The sequence below is a fragment of the Pogoniulus pusillus genome, chromosome 1 (assembly GCF_015220805.1).
Source record: "Pogoniulus pusillus isolate bPogPus1 chromosome 1, bPogPus1.pri, whole genome shotgun sequence".
Lineage (NCBI taxonomy): Eukaryota > Metazoa > Chordata > Aves > Piciformes > Lybiidae > Pogoniulus > Pogoniulus pusillus.
The window spans coordinates 42,410,278-42,428,270 of NC_087264.1; the positions used below are offsets into that span (position 1 = coordinate 42,410,278).

The 17,993-nt window shown below is 45.7% G+C and overlaps 2 protein-coding genes across 2 annotated transcripts; one reads left to right on the forward strand and one right to left on the reverse strand.

Moving 5' to 3' along the window:
* Positions 1 to 678: 678 nt before the first annotated feature.
* TMED8 (transmembrane p24 trafficking protein family member 8) lies at positions 679 to 12,777 on the reverse strand. Its single transcript, XM_064150448.1, has 6 exons — positions 12,538 to 12,777; positions 11,150 to 11,228; positions 9,216 to 9,345; positions 8,162 to 8,300; positions 7,612 to 7,911; positions 679 to 6,608 (listed from the first exon to the last, which is right to left on the reverse strand). The coding sequence occupies exons 1-6, from the start codon at positions 12,635 to 12,637 to the stop codon at positions 6,391 to 6,393; spliced, it is 966 nt and encodes a 321-aa protein (XP_064006518.1). The 5' UTR covers positions 12,638 to 12,777; the 3' UTR covers positions 679 to 6,390.
* SAMD15 (sterile alpha motif domain containing 15) lies at positions 12,636 to 16,999 on the forward strand. The gene is made up of 4 exons (XM_064157307.1): positions 12,636 to 12,828; positions 12,884 to 13,209; positions 13,346 to 13,444; positions 16,446 to 16,999. Exons 1-4 carry the CDS (start codon positions 12,636 to 12,638, stop codon positions 16,710 to 16,712), a joined length of 885 nt encoding a protein of 294 aa, XP_064013377.1. The 3' UTR covers positions 16,713 to 16,999.
* Positions 17,000 to 17,993: the final 994 nt, after the last annotated feature.

Consider the following 17,993-nt stretch of genomic DNA (forward strand, 5'->3'; position numbering starts at 1 on the left):
ATTCTGCAGGCGGCTAGCAGCGAAAGAAGGCAGGGCAGCTCCCCGGGGTTCTGTTGTGTCTCCGGTCCCGTCGGTGATACAGTGAATTGCTCTGCCGCATTCAGAACCGCCGTTGATTCCCCAGCACCACTAAAAGCAATGGCAGGGCTTCAGTCTTCATAGTAAGATAAAGCTGATGGGCAAGAAGCTATCAGGAACTATGAAGGGCAAACACTTTTCTCTCGGTAATTTAATGAGGACCTGATAACTGAAGACACGTTTTTAATCCTTCATATTGAAAGAGGAAGCAATGGAATGGGGCTACAATAGCTGTAAATGGAAGTATTAATATGAAGTACAAGAAGGGAACAGATTCAGGTTCTACTTATGTTTGTGATATGAGCTTGGCTATTTGCTTGTTCCTCTCCACTTCAGCAGGCATTGAGTATAATCTCAGGCACTGCAGAAAATATAAAGAATTAAAATAAATATCCAAGCCAGTCAAGTTAATGGACAAATCTTCCCGGCTGGAACCATCAGAGTATTTCCCTGTCCATTTGCAACCAGAATGCTCAGTCCGTTGCATATTTACCTCTTCTTTGCTCACAGAGCTAAGCATAATTGTGTTCTTGTCTTGTTGGAAAGTCTGTAGTTGGGTTTTTCATATCAAGGCACTCACTTAAAACAAGAAAACAAAGGTTTTGGTTGCATAGTGAAAAGTTTATTTAAAGAGAATAAATTCCAATATACTATTATAAATCAGCCGTAACACAAATATAAGTAACACAAACCAAGCATTGAAGCAATGTGATCTCGCTATAGTCTTATGTGCTCTTCAGCAAGAGGTTCAGTGCCACATTTCGTTGAAATATCCTCCATTTAGAACACAAAAAAACCCAAATAGCTGGCACTGAGAACTCTATTTTGAAACCACAGGACATCAAAGATATTCACATCACATAGATAAGGACCGACGGACAACCCTCACAATTCACAAGAATACAGGTCTGTAAAAGGTATGACCAGCTACAAGATGCTCCCCATTGAAATACTATGCTAGCAGCCTGGAGCAGTGAGTTGAGAGCAGACTGTTTCCCTCTGAGTAGAGAAGGTAGCTACTAGGGCATCCTGGAGGTTGCAGGGTGACCATCTTGAATTATTTTTAATTTCCAACTGCAGCTCCTAAACTTCATTACTTGGAAAAGCTTTCTTGGCTTTGAGCTTTAGGGCTAGGATCCAGCTTCTTGCCCATGGGACCTGACTCACCAGTCCAGATGGGCTTATACCAGATAACTCTCACTGAAAGATTACAAAATTCTTCCTCTGTCTCTACCTGATAAAGGGTACATTTCCTGTGACAGACCTTCTGAGAAAGAACATGTAAAAGCAGAGTAGAACACAAAAAAGACAAGGGGAGTTAGATTCACCATCCACTCAGCCTTATGGGTCTTCAGCACCAGTGATTCAGATTAGGCTGCCAGAGATTCTTTGGAGGCAAACATAGAATAACTCCAGAGAAAACTCCCCACCTAGCAAGATGTATTTGAACTCTGCAGCTTTATTTACCTTCTAAAACTTTTAGTTGGTATTTACTGCAAATTAACTTATTTAAATCACTCAGCACTTTGACACCTGCTAAACTGGCTTTTTCCACAGTCTTAATTTACCAATGTACTGAACATGATCAGTTCCCAGTTTTTCATTGAGATCTTCTGCTACATCTACATGATACTGTCACATCCAGTATTTTCCCAGTTACAGGAAAAGGAGAAACAGACTTTGCTTTCATACCTGTAGATAAAAAAACTCTCTTTTGTTGCTTTGGTCTCTTATCCAACCTCAATATATACATAAGCACACCCACTCACAACACTGGATTCAGACACTTTTTGGAGAAAATGATGGACACAAAGAATGCTTTTCTCTGTATGTCTGATGTTCCTCTGGTCCTTGGGCTTATCATGAGCATATAAAAAGGATTAGCCCTCAGTGATGTCCCTCAGTATCTGACAGCAATATCTAAGATTTTACAAGGCAAAGGTCTTATGGCACCAGGAAATGTGAACTAATGTTACAGCAACAAGGCAGTCTGGTTAACAGCTTAAATCTGCAGAAGCAGCCTATAGGGGCTCTCCTTGTCTGACTTTAGGAAGTGTCTCTCCTCTACTCCAATTGGCAGAGAAACAAGAAGTCTCTTGGATTGACATGTATGGCTTTTGTTTCACACTCCTTGGTCCTATGGCACCTTGTAATAAATCCTCTGTACAGTGGCCTTAGTAGGGGTAGTGAGACAAAAAGGAAGAGTGTAAGTAGTGGGGAGAGAAGTGAACTTATGTAAGTACCTCTACTCTGATTCCCCACAAGAATGAACAAGTCTTTCAGAAAGTAGACATGTGATCCCTAACCCACCTCACAAGGTCCAGCACCACAATAACTGAGCCACAGATGAAGGTTACATGTGTGCACAGCTACAGCAGGCAAGCATGCAGGGTGAAGCCAAAATGAAAGGTGTGTGGCTGTCCTTTATGCTCAGTTGCCTAGTAACTCAACTCTTTTCTTAGTACCTGAAGTCAACAACTAAGCTCTTTGTCTTAGGAATTTTCACCTTACCTGTTCATTTAAACAGCTCGCTACTAACAATCATCTGTCACTATTAAATGGGTCCCAAGCATTAATTTGCTATTAGCATATGTCTGACACTGGTAATGTTTCACAAGTCACAATGCAGGCCTCCAAAGAGTTTCTGAGTTGAATCAGTCCAAGTAGTCCCCAACTGAAACAATTTTAACTCTCTGTCTTCAGTAAAAAACATTTTCAACTCCTGCTACTACATCACACCTTAAGAGAAAAAAAACAATGGAGTGCTTATGACTTTGTTTGACATAAAAGAAATGCCCCAAACACAGTTGCTATTATTGTAAGTAAGCAATTACACAAGCTAAGTTTCATACACATCCTGCATTACAGGATTGTCTTCTATCTCAGACTGAACAGAGAAGTCTTATTTTTAGATCTGAATTATATTCCAAAGAAAATGGGAAACAATTTTGTGCTTTCACAAAAGCAAACCTAAAGTGCAAAAGAAGCTTCTTTCTTGATTTAGCTTTTTGAATTTCTAGACAATTTACAGAGAGGAAAAACACACTTATCAGAAATCTTCCTCCTACAGAAACAAAGAAGGACTTTTCCTTTCCCAAGGATTAATTTCTGTCTCTGGAGTGCAACTGCCTTTTAAATTTATCTTGCTTTCTAAACATGTGGCTTAATTCCAGAGGTCTGCAATTAAAATAATAAAGTTCCATCACTGCCTCAGTCAGATAGCAGAACTGAATGCAAATCTAGGAGATACACCAATCTAAAAAAAGGATGTATTAGGAATAAATTACTTCTTTGAACCAACCACAGGCTCTACTTTAAATGGGAATGGCTGCTGTTAATCACTAGTCATGCAGCCAACCTATTGGCTTTGCCAGAAAATTAACTACATACCATCTGAAGAGAAGCTGTCACTTGGAAATGAATGCTGTGTACCTGAGGAACAACAGACTTGTGTCATGTGGAAATTAAAGAACAAGAGATAACCAAAACAATAAAAGGAGGAATTATCCTGTATCACTGTGAAGCTTCTGTGTTTGCTATAGCTGAAATACTCCGTAAGAGATACGAGATACTTCTGGGGAAGTTAAGCAGTGAACTAACACACACTGAATGCTTTCAGTTCCACTGCAGCAGACCCATCTATGGGCACACAGCAATTGCAGACGAGGTGCATGCTGTCTGGAATGACACCACATTCAGTGCTGCTATTTGGCTTAAGTCAGTGAGACTTAAGAGACAGACATGGCGCCAAACAAGTGACCTGAGCCTTACTAAAGGCTGACCCACACTTCAGAAAGATAGAACTGAGCAACAGACTACCACCTCCACTGCAACTTTATTAAAATCATTAACTAATGGCTTGAAAACTGCCATGTGCTATTTATGTGGCCATGAATGGTTTGTGAGGCAAGTCTTACCAACTTCTTATAACATGATAAAATGCATTTTGAACCTTAACATAAGCAGTACCCAGCCAGGAGAGGGAAGTAGCCATGAGTTAGCAATAGGGAGGCCACACTATAAAGGAAATAGTTTTTAGTGGAGATAACCTGCCAGCCTCCAATAAGCTATGCAACTGAGGATCAATACATCTAGAATACCTGTTGTTATGTACGGGTCAGACTTTCCTTTATCTTCACTACAAAGAGTGGAGTGACAAGACAGTGCATCACATGTTAATCACCAAGTGCATACAAAGGTCTATAGACCAAGGCAATGGAGCAAAGTCGTTGAGTGGGGCAGTGCTGACATTGTGGTGAGACTGAAAAGGCCTTTTTATGTTCTTCTACTCAGTATCCAGGAACTTAACAGAAAAGTATGAAAAGGAGAGCGTCTTGCCCAAGTTGTTCAGGCCTGATTCAAGTGCTTGTACAAAGGTCACAGGATGGTCTTTAATCTCCCCCAGGAGAGGCTAAAGGAAGGAACAATCCTCCCCAAGCTGCTAAATGAAAGAGCATCTGACTCTGACAGGTACCAAACTCTGCTGTTCTGTCTCCCTGCAAGGCTGTCCTGTGGTGTTCCCTGCTTAAGTAAGGCAGCTTTGCAGTTCTCCCTGCCTAGGTGTGCAACTCACACTCTCTACTGCAAAAGGCATCTGTTTGCTCCCAGACTCAGGGCCCAAACCAGCAACAACTCTGCTCTTTAACCTAACCGGCTGTGCACCCTGCCTGCTCTCACTATGCTCCAACCAACAGGTTGTGTATTTCTGCTCCTCCTGCTCCCATCTTGGCCTGCTCTTTCATAGACCGGCAGCTCTCACAGTTTTGACCTATTAAGCTCTCTAGGGCAGCAAGCAAGTAAGCAGAAGAGCTTGAATATGGGGCAAAGTGCACAGCATTATACTGCAGCCTTAAATAGGAAATATGTAGCCCTCCTACAAGAGTGAAATCTTTGGCTTCAATTACTCCAAAATAATTTAGTCCATCATTTCCTCTCAATAGAGGGAATGGATCAAGCAGAGGTGCTTTACCTAGAGGATTTAAAAACAAAACTCAGAGCTTTACTGAAATCAGTATGCCAACAGCTGTACTGTTTCTCAGCAAAGAGGTATCAAAATATAAATACAGCAGTATTCTTAGAAAAGGGAATGACTCCAAGTTCAAAGTATTAAAATAAACAACCGTTACAGATAAATGTGATTTAAAATTCATCTCTGAAGGATTAACTTAATCCCTGTTCAATTCTGCTAGTACTTGAGCAGAAGATGATCACTAATGCCATTGCTAGCCACCAGCACATGCCATGGAACTCCATCCTTTTCCATGTGGTCAGGGTTAGCAATGGCCTTGCTGGTTCTGCTTCACAGAAGGGGTTGGTTAAATCCCACACCTTTCGAGTTTCTGAACTCAGGTGTTCTTTCTAACAATATCTTTGCAACAGTAGCTTACAAGCTGTACTTCTCTTGGGAGCCTTTTCCTTGCCACACATCATATTACCCATCTGGCAGCAATACCAGTGAACCACCAGGCTGCTACATACATCTGTATTTATTCAGCACAGCAGTAAATAAATTCTTCTGCTTCACATCTGGATTATAGGAGTAACTTCTGGTGGTCACACAAGTATTAATCATCACACATATCCCTACAATCAACAGATATAACACCCAATTTTTAATCTGTAGGAAAACCTTCTTATAGGCTCCTAGGTGTGCACATTCCCCCCCAACCCCTGTTCAGCTACAAACTGTGACTGCCATTTGGGGCCTCCCTGTTGTGGCGTAGCCTTGCCACTGCAGCATGGACTGCCACTGGCCAGATGCACCCCCAGCCACAGGAGCGAAGGAAGCACTGGCTGCTGGTGACTCATACTGGTGGCAGGTGATGAAGTCAAGGGTGGTTAAAAGACATGCCAACTGTGCTTTTGTCTCACTGCAGCTGACAGCTGCCCTCTAGTGATGGAGATGCAACAGGAGAGTCAGAAAAGGTATTCACGGAATAATAACAAACCAACATTATTTTCATTTTCCTTCGTACCAGTGCAACGGATTGAAATCAAGACCACCTGAACCTGGCCTCTGGGCATTTATCAGCTGTGACATGAAGGTCCAGCCTGATGCCCACACAGATTAGATCTCCCACAGTTTTACAGAAAATGCAGCTACTGGTGGACAAACAGGTGGTCATAGCTACCTTTCTCCACTGGGACAGCAGGGAAGAAAAGTGTGGGGAGAAAACAGTGTCTGAAGAGAAGCCAGCAGAATTGTGCCTTAGTTCTGTCACACGAGGGTGCCCATCAGGCAGTATCAGGGCTGGGTGGCAGCTTGCTGCACTCACCATTACCTGCCTGCTGTCCCTGCCCCCTTCTGTTTCTTCAGCTAGTGTAATAGACATGAAAGAATAGAGTCTTATTGCGAAGGAGAGAGTAGGAGTTATCAAACTTCAGCAGGTAGATGCCCTCGCCTGGGTACTCATGGCTGCCTGCCTGCACCTCCCGATGGCTGTTCCTCCGGTACACAGGCATGACCTCGCTGTAGCGGTTCCGCAGATAGCTTTTGGAGCCTCTCTCCACATCACCAACAGGGGCAAGTCCTGAAGGGGAAAGAAGAGACAAGTAAGTAGGCTAGAGCCAGTTAAGCCATCCAGAAAAACATCATCAACACCAGAATGGGGCAGAGGCAGGCAGGTGCACAGAAGGCTAATTATGATAGCATTACCCGTAGCATCTGCTCTGACCTTCCAGCAAATAATGCCCAAAAAGTCCATCTTTCCTTATCACAATAAAGGACTTGCTGAGAAACAGCTCTCTTGGGAATACTGATGGGACAGAATCTACCTGCCCACTGGCCTGGTCTCTCCCTAGACTTAACTTTTAGATGCCTCACTGCTTTTACACGCATGACAGTGACCCAGACTTGAAGCAAAGGAAAGGTGGGAAACTTCTTAGCTACAGCATCGCTGTGTTTGTGCCATCAACTCTTCTCCAAGAGGATTCCTCATACAGTCTGCAAAATTAAATTGATACTAACCCCCCAGCTACCCTGCTCATATATACACTGATGCAACAGAACAATGTCACTGTATGTTCCACAAGTACAAAGCCAGGCATCAGTCCTCTCACGTGCAGTCAGCATGAGATACTAATGTAATGGGAGAAAAACCAAACCAACCAACCCACTCAAAGCCAATCAAACAAAAAACAACCAATAAGAACTTAGGGGGAAAAAAACAAACCAAAACATGCACACAAAACCCCCAACATTTTTGCTTCTACTCATGACCAGAAATTTCTGAGTCTAAGAAAAGCAGTCAAGTTAAAAATTCAGATTCTGATCTGTTTATCAACTAAAATGTTGAACAAGTGAATTCTGGTTTTATTTTAAGAACACTCTTGGAGAAGGACAGTCACTGAAATGTGCTGCAGCAGGAAGGGCTACATGCTTTCTCATTATAACCTAACCAAGAACCCAAAAGGCTGTAGAGATAAGAAATGCTCTGTGTAAACAAAGTAGACAGAAATTGCAGCATCTGACAGACGCTCTCAGTAGCATGGCAACAAGCACCACAAATCAACCCTTGGAAGTTCTGCACTAACCTTCAATTTCATCCTCTTCCTCTTCATCCTCCTCATCACTGGATTCACTGACCTGAACAGTAATGGCAGTGCTAGTAACTGTGGTCCAGTCAAAATAGACTCCAAATCCAATGTCATAATCATCTGTAGCAAACTCCCAGCAAATGCATTTCCCATCAGGATGAGTAGGCACACGGACTGTCACCACCTCGCCTCGCTTCACCACCATCTGACCATTCTTCTCCTTTCCCATCTTGGCTTTGAACTCCTTCATCTTCTCAGTGGTCCACATAGTGGGTGGAGCCAGAGGGGGAGGCTGAGCTGAAACAGTGGAAAAGATCACAGGCTCACCTGGCTTTTCACTACTGACAAACTGTTACCTGAAAATAGTGGAGAGATTTCTAATAAGGTTTTTACATTGTGAAGTCTGCTCTCAGAAGCTTTGGTTGTGAAGTTTTCCCACTTGCAAGCCAGGAACCCAAATCCCCATCAGGAATTAGCAGTGTCTCCAAGACAACCTCTGCTCTTTTCTAGCCAGAGTAGGCATCTAAGGAGGGGCCTCAGTACTCACCTTTCCTCTGCTCTCCAAGGAGGTCAGCAGTCTCCAGCTCAGCTGAAAGGATATCCACAGCACCGGTGTGATCTGACTGAATCATGATTATATCCCCTGCTCCTTGAGGAACATGGTAGTTGGTTATCTTAGCAGCTTTCTGCACAAAAACCATAAAAACCATCATCATAAAAGTCACGGTGGTAAGAAAGTCCTCAGATGTGTTTAAAACGACTCATTAGTAATTCAGGCATCTTTCTGAAGCCAAGAACCTGCAGAAGTTTCTAGTAGTTAAAACAAAATGTCTGGCTCAGAGACACCTCTCTGCATTATTTCTCTCAATGCACTGAAGTTATGAACTCTGAAGTTGAATGCTCTATTATTCTCACAAATTGCACACCCCTTGGCTTCACCAGGAGTCCCTGGGCAAGCACATCTTTGCATCTGCCTCAGAGTTAATTATCATCTCTCAACAAAGCAACAGCCACACAGACTTAGCTGACTTGAAAGAATTCCCAAGAGCTGAATCTCGCTATGGAGACCCTTTCAGCTCCATATGCACCTAGACTACAGCCACAAACAAACTGTCATTTGCTGCATTCTAGTTACAAGTCCATCTGGTTCACTATAGCCAGTCCTTTCTCCTCATATGGGGAAAGTCACAGCTCATGAGCTGTGTGCCAATTGCACAAGTTCTCCTGACTATCTATAGTTCAAATTGGCTGCTCACCAAAAGAAACAAAAGGGAGCAGTCACTTTCAGTTCCCCCTTCCATAAAGCTGTGAGAAGGCAATTCCCAAAAGCCTCAGACAAGAAGCAGAAGACTTAGTGACTCAACAACTGCAAGGAAGTGAGGACAAGCCAAAGTCACCAGCAGGATTTTGCAAATCAGACTGATAACAGTGACCTCCAACTAATGCACAGAACACATCACAATGGAATCTATGGAAATACTACTTTTGTTTTAACACAACACTTCAAGCTTTAGATCCATAGCCATAAGCACAACAGTGAAGTGGAAGAACTATTGCTGTACCACTGCCCTTGCCTTCAGATGTAAGGTACACCCGCCTACCTCTCTGAGTGACTGGATTTGGTCAGGCAGCTTCTCTTCTAGTTCAGACACTTCCTGGTCCTTCAAAGTGCCAGCTTTTTCTTTCAAATCCTCTGTCATGCCAGCATTCAAGAGCACCCCAACCTGTGACCTTTCAGAGGAACAGAGCACTAAATTACTTGCATCCAGGGCACAGCCAGAAGAAGAATCACTCTGCTCTGGACTCAAATTCAGACTGAAGGGGAAATGCTTCTGTGGTCAGCATCTGTCAACTGCACAAAAAACCCTCTGCACCCCAGTCCCATCCTCATCTCTACGTGCCTGATTTTCATGTGAGCCAGAGGAAGCAACTTCAGCTGTAGATAGTCCATACTTACCACCCTTCAGACAGCAGCAGTTCTCTGCTCTTGCCCCACAGCACGCCAACTCATCAGCACTGTACTAAGTGCAGAAATTAGCAGCAACTTTTCTGCTCAAAAAAGAACAACTTCTTTATGCCAGCTACTAAGAGCCATTCAGCATATTCCATCAGAAGTCAGCTGGATCAGTAAAAGAATTCCAAACAGTTTTGACAGCCATCCTGAGAATGCTCCCCTTTAAGTGGCCTGTTATACTTTTCCTGTTAGCAATCCCAAGAGATACTGGGGAGCACCCAGCTGTCTCTGCCATATTCAAATGTGCTGCACAGAGAAGCAAACCATAAAACATACAACAGCAGCACAATAACAGCAACTCACTAACCCCTGACATTCTGTGACTCTGTGTGTGATTCTGCGGGCATGTTAGAACAAAAAGGTACATAGCAGAGAAAGAATGGGCAAGAATGCCCATTCCCTTGCTTGTGGTCAGAGGAATGATGAAAGCAGAGGCCAGAAGGGATCTATATCCACTTCATCACCATTCCTTTTGTATTTGTGAAGAGATGACACCATGAAACAAACTTTAAACTGGTACCCACTGCCATAGAGAACAGAAAGAGAGAAGCAGGCTGACTGACCATCACCAGTCAGAATAATCTTCTGTAGGTGGCACAAACGTTTTTCTTTTTCCACTTAGTTTTTTTTGTCAGTGTCAGGGTTTGTTTTTTCACCTCAAATAAACCTTGTTTTGTTTATGTTTGTCTCAGGTTTTTTTTGTTGTTGTTGTTGGGATTTAATTGGATTTTGTTTGGTTTTTTGTTTTGGGGGGTTGTGGGATTTTTTGTTTGTTTGTTTGTTTTTTAATTTGTTTTGTTTGAGCTTTTCCTAGATCTTTTTTTCTGCTCTTTTTCAGTGAGGTTGGGGTATAGCTACTGTCTGATGTAATTAACTTACACATTTTTGAAACTATGTCCTGTGTAACAAATGTATGACAGCAAATGCAACTCCACTGTCTATGGTCTTAGTTCTTGTAACCAATGCAATGACTTGGCCACAGGCAGATACCCAACAGATAACAAGTCAAACATCTAATAAGGAGGTCAACTAGCAGCATTAACAAAGAAGGGGCACAGAAAACAGAGTGAAGAAAAAAGCCCAAAATATTGCCAAGAAGACAGTAAAATGTGTTTTCTTACTCAGCTTCCACCAGAATTATAGGCAGTGGGAAAGCCCAATTATTAAAACATTCTTTGGACAGGATAGAGAAAATTTCCTGCTTAGAGTTCATTAGAATCTGCAAAACCTTGCAGGGTTCATTCCAAACGGAAGGATTCTGTGATTTCAATAGCTGAACCATGAACTCACTTCACTACCTCTCTTCATAACCTTCTGAACTTCCTCACTCCACAACCTCTGAAAAAACCCTTAGGCCTGTATGAACAGCCCTTCCTATATTGATTCCAGTATATTCTGTCACAAAGCAACTCAGTCCAGTCTCTTCATCTGCACACCATCAACTACCACACAGAGGAGGCCACAAGGGTGTAACAGGCTGTCATGCATATGGGTCACAATACAGAAAAAAGATTCTCCCACCTGTTCTGAGAAGTATTGGACTCCAAAGAATCAACTAGCTGATCTTCAGGCTCTGTCTTTCGGGCTGAGCCATCATTTTCTAAAAACAAATAGAATATACAGACAGAAGGTGAAACAAATTTTGGGTTTTAGAACACACAGAGAAAAGGAAAAACTACAGCCACCAAACACTGACAACGTCACATGGCCACGGAACAAAGAGCTACACCAACCCGTTTTTCACGTTATGAGCTGTATCGAGCACCTTGCGGAGCAAACATTTGTAATTGTCTTAACTTTAGGACTGAAAGAACAAAACCCATGCAGAACTACTCTCAGAAGCAGAGTTCTTTCAAGCACCACTATTCCTAGCTTTAGAAGGACAGAACAAGGCCAAATTGCATCACGTAAAACTGGGCTGACAAAGCCCTGCAAAAAGCAATCGCGCAGTTCCCACAGGGCTCTGACGAGATGGAAATTCCTAGCTCACTGCTAATAGGACTGTCTACAAAGATGGCTCCTGGTCTCCCCCGAGTCTCCCGAACTCCGGGAAAGCGCTGTCCTCATACGGCTGCGGTACGCGCTCCGCAGCCCTGCTGTCCGATCGCACGAAGGCAGCGAGCCGGGCATCAGCAAGTTCCAGCGTTTGCAGCTTTCTGGTGACACACCGTTATCAGCTCGCTGATGTCTGCTTCGGGGAGCCAGTTTAAAGCTGGGAGGTTTCTCCAGCCCACGGGCAGTACGGTACCAGGTCGCCGACTCACGACATGGACCGCAGGTCGGGGTAGCCCTGCGCCCGGCTCCACGGGAGTCTCTTTCACGGAGGCAAGCACTCTATTTCTAATAAAACTGCATTAATCTTCGGTCTTCGGCCTGCAGGAAAAAAACGCCTGGAACTGTAGCTGCAGTTTTGGGTGCTGGGGGGTAGGGGGGGGCCTGGGCCACATCGCGGGTTACAGCTACAGAGGAGTATGCCTGGGCACCACGGCCGGCCCCTCGCCGTGGAGCAGCCAACCCGCCCGATACAGCACTTGCTATCCAAGGGACAACTCCTGATGCTGCTCTTCGTAAGCAGTATTTTTACCAAAGCGAACTGTCACCGCAGAAATAAAGCTTCTCCTGCAGAAACGAGGAAACCCACCACGGAAAAGGACACCCATGGCACTCGCCCTGCTCTCAAGGAGAGCACTAAAATACGCGCCCCGGGGCCTGCCGCCCCATCGCGGCGGCCCTTCAGTCACCGTCCCGCTGCCCGTGGGCAGCACCGACCGGCTGCTGTGGGGGACCTCTCAGGCACCCGGGACGGGTTGCAGGCGCTCTCTATCGCCAGGAGGGAAGAGCACGGGCGAGGAACCGCTCTCGCTGCCCGCCGCGACCAGATCGGTGCCCCTCCCCTGCCGAAGCCATACCTGAGGGGCACTGGGGTGCGGGGCCTCCGCGGGCGCCCAGCGTCCCGGTGGCCGGGGGCTCGAAGCGAGAGCCGGCGGCAGCAGCCAGCCCGTCCGACATGGGCAGGACTGAGCGGGCGGGCGGCCAGCGCGGAGCCGAAGGCGGCAGCCCGCCTCAGCGGAAAGAGCCGAGTGAGGCCGAAGAGCTCAGGCTCCGTCAGCGGAAAGAGCCGAGTGGGGCCGAAACGCTGCGGCGCTGTCAGCGGAAACACCCGAGTGACTGCGTGGGCGGAGCGACACGAAGCACAAGCGGCGCGTACGGATCGGGCAGAGAGGAGGCGGCGGCCTCTAGGTGCTCTCGCCTCAGCTTCCCCCTCGGCAACACAACCAATCGCGAAGTTCCGCAGAGCCAGGGGGCGTGGGACGCCGGTGGCCTCGCAGGCTATTGGCAGGGCGGGAGCGGCGGAGGCAGCGGTTGCCATAGGCAGTCCGGAAGGACGCGTTGTCTTGGCGGCGGCGCCCATGGAGGCGAGCTCGGGGTCGGCGGGGCCGGGTGCAGCCGAGGGTCCGGAACCCGAGGAGGGTGCGGAGCCTGAGCTCGCGGGATGGCCGCGGTTCTCCTGTCCTGCCCTCTCCTGGAGCACGGCGGAGGTGGCTGAGTGGGTGGCGCAGCTCGGCTTTGCCCAGTACGAGGTGCGGCGCTGCCGGCTCGGGCGGGCGGTCCCCTGAACCGATGGCCCCGAGCTCTGTGTGTGTGTGAGCGAGAGTGGCGTGTGCCGCGGGGCCGAGCACGCTGCCCACCCTCCTGCCCTTCTGCTTCTCCGCTCAGGAGTGCTTCAGGCACAACGGCATCACCGGCCGCCGCCTCGTCCTGGTGAACTGCTCCAGCCTGCCCGCCATGGGCGTCACGGACTTCGGCCACATGCAGGTGTGCCCGTCCGCCCGGTCCGGAGCCCCTTAGCCTTAGCCCGCCGGAGCCCGGCTCCGCACTTCTCCGTCAGCCAGCGAGCTGGGTATTGCCAATCCGATTGCTGGGATTCGAGGAATGAGTCCAAAACTGGGCAGCCAGAAGTACTTGGCCTACCTAGAAGCGTATGTTGCTTCTCTTGCCACGTGGAATTGTTTAGCGAGATGAGTGTCCCTCTCTTAAACTGAAATGAAGCCTCTGCATTCGTCAGAGTTTCTTTTCAGTAACTTTTCACTTACCGATGTGGAGTACTTCGAAAAAATCTACCCAGATCTTAACCTGCAGCAGGCGAGCCACTGATCTCGGGCAGCAGAAAGGAGCTTGTTGTTTCTTCCTTTGCTGAACACAAACAGCATCTCTCTCTTCCTCATTCCTTGGGCTTGTATTTGGTCATTTTCCTTCCAAACCTACATATTTTCTGATAGTTAATCTAACTAGAGTGAAGTTCAGGGCTACAGACTGGCATTCCGAAGCTTCTTGGAGGTTCAGAAAATAAACAAGCTGACTGACATTTTAGCACCCTCTTCCCCTTGCTAATGGAAACCACAGAAGGCTGCATTTAGTCGTATTGTTTGTTTTGCATGTTAATTTAAAGTTGCTTTCCCCAGAGGACACGAGGTAGAAGTTCAAATAACCAGGAAGAAAGCAAAATCTTTGTGCTCCAGTGACTGGAGCAGGAATGCTATTTGTTTTATTCTAAAGCATCAAAAGGCAATTTCCCTACAGTTCTGCCTGGCTGCACAATCTTAACTGTTTGCTTGACATTAAATATATTACTGACTAGTGCCATGACTTTGCCTGTTAGTTGAAGGAGAAGACACTAAATTTAGTTTTTCAGACAACAGCCATTGAAGAGTATTTCTAATACAAGCAGATACAGCCTTTGTAGTCATTTGTGTTTACCAAATCATAGAATCATCATAGAATCAACCAGGTTGGAAGAGACCTCCAAGATCATCCAGTCCAACTTATCCCCCAGCCCTATCCAGTCAACTAGACCATGGCACTAAGTACCTCATCCAGTCCTTTCTTGAAGACATGTGATACCTCAAGGGGCAGTGCCTCCACCACCTCCCTGGGCAGCCCATTCCAATGCCAATCACTCTCTCTGGCAACAACTTCCTCCTAACATCCAGCCTATACTTTCCCCAGCACAACTTGAGACTGTGTCCCCTTGTTCTGTTGCTGGTTGTCTGGGAGAAGAGGCAAACCCCCACCTGGCTACAACCTTCCTTCAGTTGTAGACAGCAATGAAGTCACCCTGAGCTTCCTCCAGGCTGCACAACCCCAGCTCCCTCAGCCTCTCCTCATAGGATTTGTGCTCCAGGCCCCTCACCAGCCTTGTTGCCCTTCTCTGGACACGTTCCAGCACCTCAACATCTCTCTTGAATTGAGGGGCCCAGAGCTGGACACAGTACTCAAGGTGTGGCCTGACCAGTGCTGAGTACAGGGGCAGAATAACCTCCCTTGTCCTACTGGCCACACTGTTCCTGATGCAGGCCAGGATGCCATTGGCTCTCTTGGCCACCTGGGCACACTGCTGGCTCATCTTCAGCTACTATCTATCAGTACCCCCAGGTCCCTTTCTTCCTGACTGCTTTCCAGCCGCTCAGTCCCCAGCCTGTAGCACTGCTTGGGGTTGTTCCAAAGATGTCAATAATTTCCCAGGCTTGTAAACCTCACATTGGGATGTAAGTATTATGTGTGGTGGTAGTTCAGCTGCTGAGAAACACTAAGCCATGGGTTAGAGATGACAGCTGTAATCTATTCTTCCACCTGCAGAAAAGGACATTCCTCAGAGACAGGATAAGCAATAGCCAGCATATTGCAGCAGGCTTTGAAATGAGCCTCTCTGTAGTGTTTTCCATAGCTTGCAAGTGAATTTGGGGCATCTCACAGAATTCAGTGGAACCTAGAGTTTCTTGGGAGATCACTCACTATCCTGCTAGTTGTTTGTGTCATAGAGAACTTTAGTCCTGATAATATCCAAGTCTGCAGAGCTCTGTGTGAGATGTGGCTCCTTGGGTCTTTCAGGAAATGTGTAGTAGAGCAGATACAAATTAAGGCCAGAATCCTTGGTACATAAGATTCCCAACTAGAAATACCAGTGAAAGGCTGTGAGCAGTTGAAACTGAGATAGTTACTATAGAAATAAATGTGATAGCATCAGCTCAGCAAGAAAGACACTTCTTGCAGGGGGAATGGCACTTGGTTAGAGAGTGAATTATGTGGAAGCTACACAGCATGGACAAGTGAAGTTAGTGCTGGTTTTAACTCTACTGTATTAGTATTTTACATATCTAAACCACTGAAGAGACTAGCCCAGTGTTCTTTTGTTATCACACAAGGCAGGGTACTGCTCTTCAAAATAAGGCTGGAGTTGGGAAAAGGTTTTGAGCAAACATTGTGAAAGATCAGCAAAAGCTTGTGAATTGCGTTTCCAAGTTTCAGTCAAATTGGAAGGTTACACTCTCAGAAGTAACTTCAAAAATAATGGCAAGGCTCTTTTCACTGCCCAGTTGCCTCAGTCACCCATCACTTTCTTAATGAGCAATATGGCTTATTGGTTTAGTTAGTCTTTACAACTCTTCTGCCTATATTCTCTGTTGTTGACAATGTAACTTAGCAAACACCAGTTTTTGCTTTAGGCAGAACAGTCTCTAGCTTGTTCACCTCTAACTTGTCACTTTTGCAAGTGCAAAGAGGAAAGCAGAGCCATTTGTGCCACTAAGAGATCAGATGTGATGCCTCCAGTAAACCTGGAGGCTGAGCAATATGCTCTGCTTTTAAAATGTCAGATGGGGCTAATGGGTTCAGATCCCTCTTCAGTTGCAATTTCAAGTGTGAAACTGTTCCAAAACTTAGAAACTCAGTTCTTTTTCCTGCTGCTCTAACACAGAATGATGGTATTAGCTATTGCCCTATGAAATGAAACCCTCTGATATTTTGTCTTGTATTTCAGGAGATTTCACAACACGTGCGAGAGCTGCTGGGGATTGAGGAGCCTCTCTTCAACAGATCCATTGCCCTGCCATACAGAGACAATATGAGTCTCTTCCTAGAGCAGAAGTCCCGATCAGGAAAGAAAGCAGATAACCTCACTTTCTCCCAGTTTATCCAAGAAGCAGGACTAGAGCCCTATACTACAGTTCCTCATTTGCAAAGAGCCCAGACTGAGATAAAAGCAGATGCTCTCCCTGTATTGCAGGGCACCCAGAGGCAGGATTAGAATCTCACACTGCACTTCCACCTTTGGAAGAAGCCCAGCAGATTGTATCCTTATTACCTTGCAGTTTGTCCAAGGAGGTATACCTCTACCTTTTCCAAATCACAGAAAAGGTCATTGCAGCTCTTTGCCATCTGATGACAGTAAACACATCCCCACGTTGGCTGTTTTCTCCAGTCCTTTGTTTGTTTCCAGGAAGTGGGTGAAGCAGAAGCTATAAATCAGATTGTACCACTGTTTGTCTTTCACTTCTGCTTCACAGTTGATTAAAAAGACAAAAATAAAAACCATAGCTGTGTCTTAATTACCAGGGATTGATAACAACTTGCTTACAGCTCAAGTGAGCAGATTTCTCCCAGGTTTTAGTGTCTGCAGCCTAGGCTAACTGTAAAGCCCAGATGTAAGATGTGATAAGTGGTGTACAGGTGTGGTGCCAACTGCTGTCAGCAATCACTGTTAGAAAAGGAGCCTAGTTACAGCATGCACAACTGATCCCTGGCCTCACCACAGAAATCATTTCCTGTGAGAGAAAACTAGGCAGTGGTTTATCATAGTAAACACTACTGAAAGGCACTAAAGATGACAGCAGGAAGTATAAGAGCGTGCTCTAAGCTGAACTAGAGACGTAGGGAATAAAAAAATACTTTGTCCTGGATGTATTTGGACAGAATATCCAGTTACCTATTTTTCCCTTGAAAGGAATATTACATAGCCTGTGGTGGGGGTGGTGCATTGTCACCATCAAGGCAGTATGAATAAACGCTGATTGAAGCCTGGCCCAACAGAAAGAGTGCTTCTGACTCTGTCATTACCATTTTTTCTGGCATCAATGGCTTCCTCAGTATCCCCTGTGGAAAAAAAAAAGTTAAAAGTGTGGGCTCAGTACTGTTTAGTTGTTTACACCAAAGTTGTAAGCCACTACAAAATAACTGTAATTTGATTTATAATTCCATTTTATGTTGAAACTGCCACTGAAACCCACGGGAACTGAAGCAGTTCATAGGTCAGGGTAACTATATAATAAGCAAATTCAAACCAAAATAAAGGAAGACTCAGGCAGCCAGAGAGCTGTAAGCTTACTGAGCAGTCTAGAGAGTGTAACTTGTTGAAGCAAATATTCTCACTTGCTCCCGGTGATAGGACAAGCAGCAATGGGTGTAAGTTGCAGCACAAGAGGTTCCACCTCAACACAAGGGAGGACTTCTTTACTGTAAGGGTCACAGAGCACTGGAACAGGCTCCCCAGAGAGGATGTGGAGTCTCCTTCTCTGGAGACTTTCAAGGC

Excerpts from the sequence above, each read along its gene's own strand:
- SAMD15 (XM_064157307.1), top strand. The coding sequence starts at position 12,636 with ATGGGCAGGACTGAGCGGGCGGGCGGCCAGCGCGGAGCCGAAGGCGGC. Across the intron at positions 12,829-12,883 it reads AGCGACACGAAGCACAAGCG|CTTCCCCCTCGGCAACACAA; the intron begins GCGCGTACGGAT and ends CTCTCGCCTCAG. Across the intron at positions 13,210-13,345 it reads TCGGCTTTGCCCAGTACGAG|GAGTGCTTCAGGCACAACGG; the intron begins GTGCGGCGCTGC and ends TTCTCCGCTCAG.
- TMED8 (XM_064150448.1), bottom strand. The coding sequence starts at position 12,637 with ATGTCGGACGGGCTGGCTGCTGCCGCCGGCTCTCGCTTCGAGCCCCCG. Across the intron at positions 11,229-12,537 it reads CGCACCCCAGTGCCCCTCAG|AAAATGATGGCTCAGCCCGA; the intron begins GTATGGCTTCGG and ends ATTTGTTTTTAG. Across the intron at positions 6,609-7,611 it reads GGAAGAGGATGAAATTGAAG|GACTTGCCCCTGTTGGTGAT; the intron begins GTTAGTGCAGAA and ends TTTCCCCTTCAG.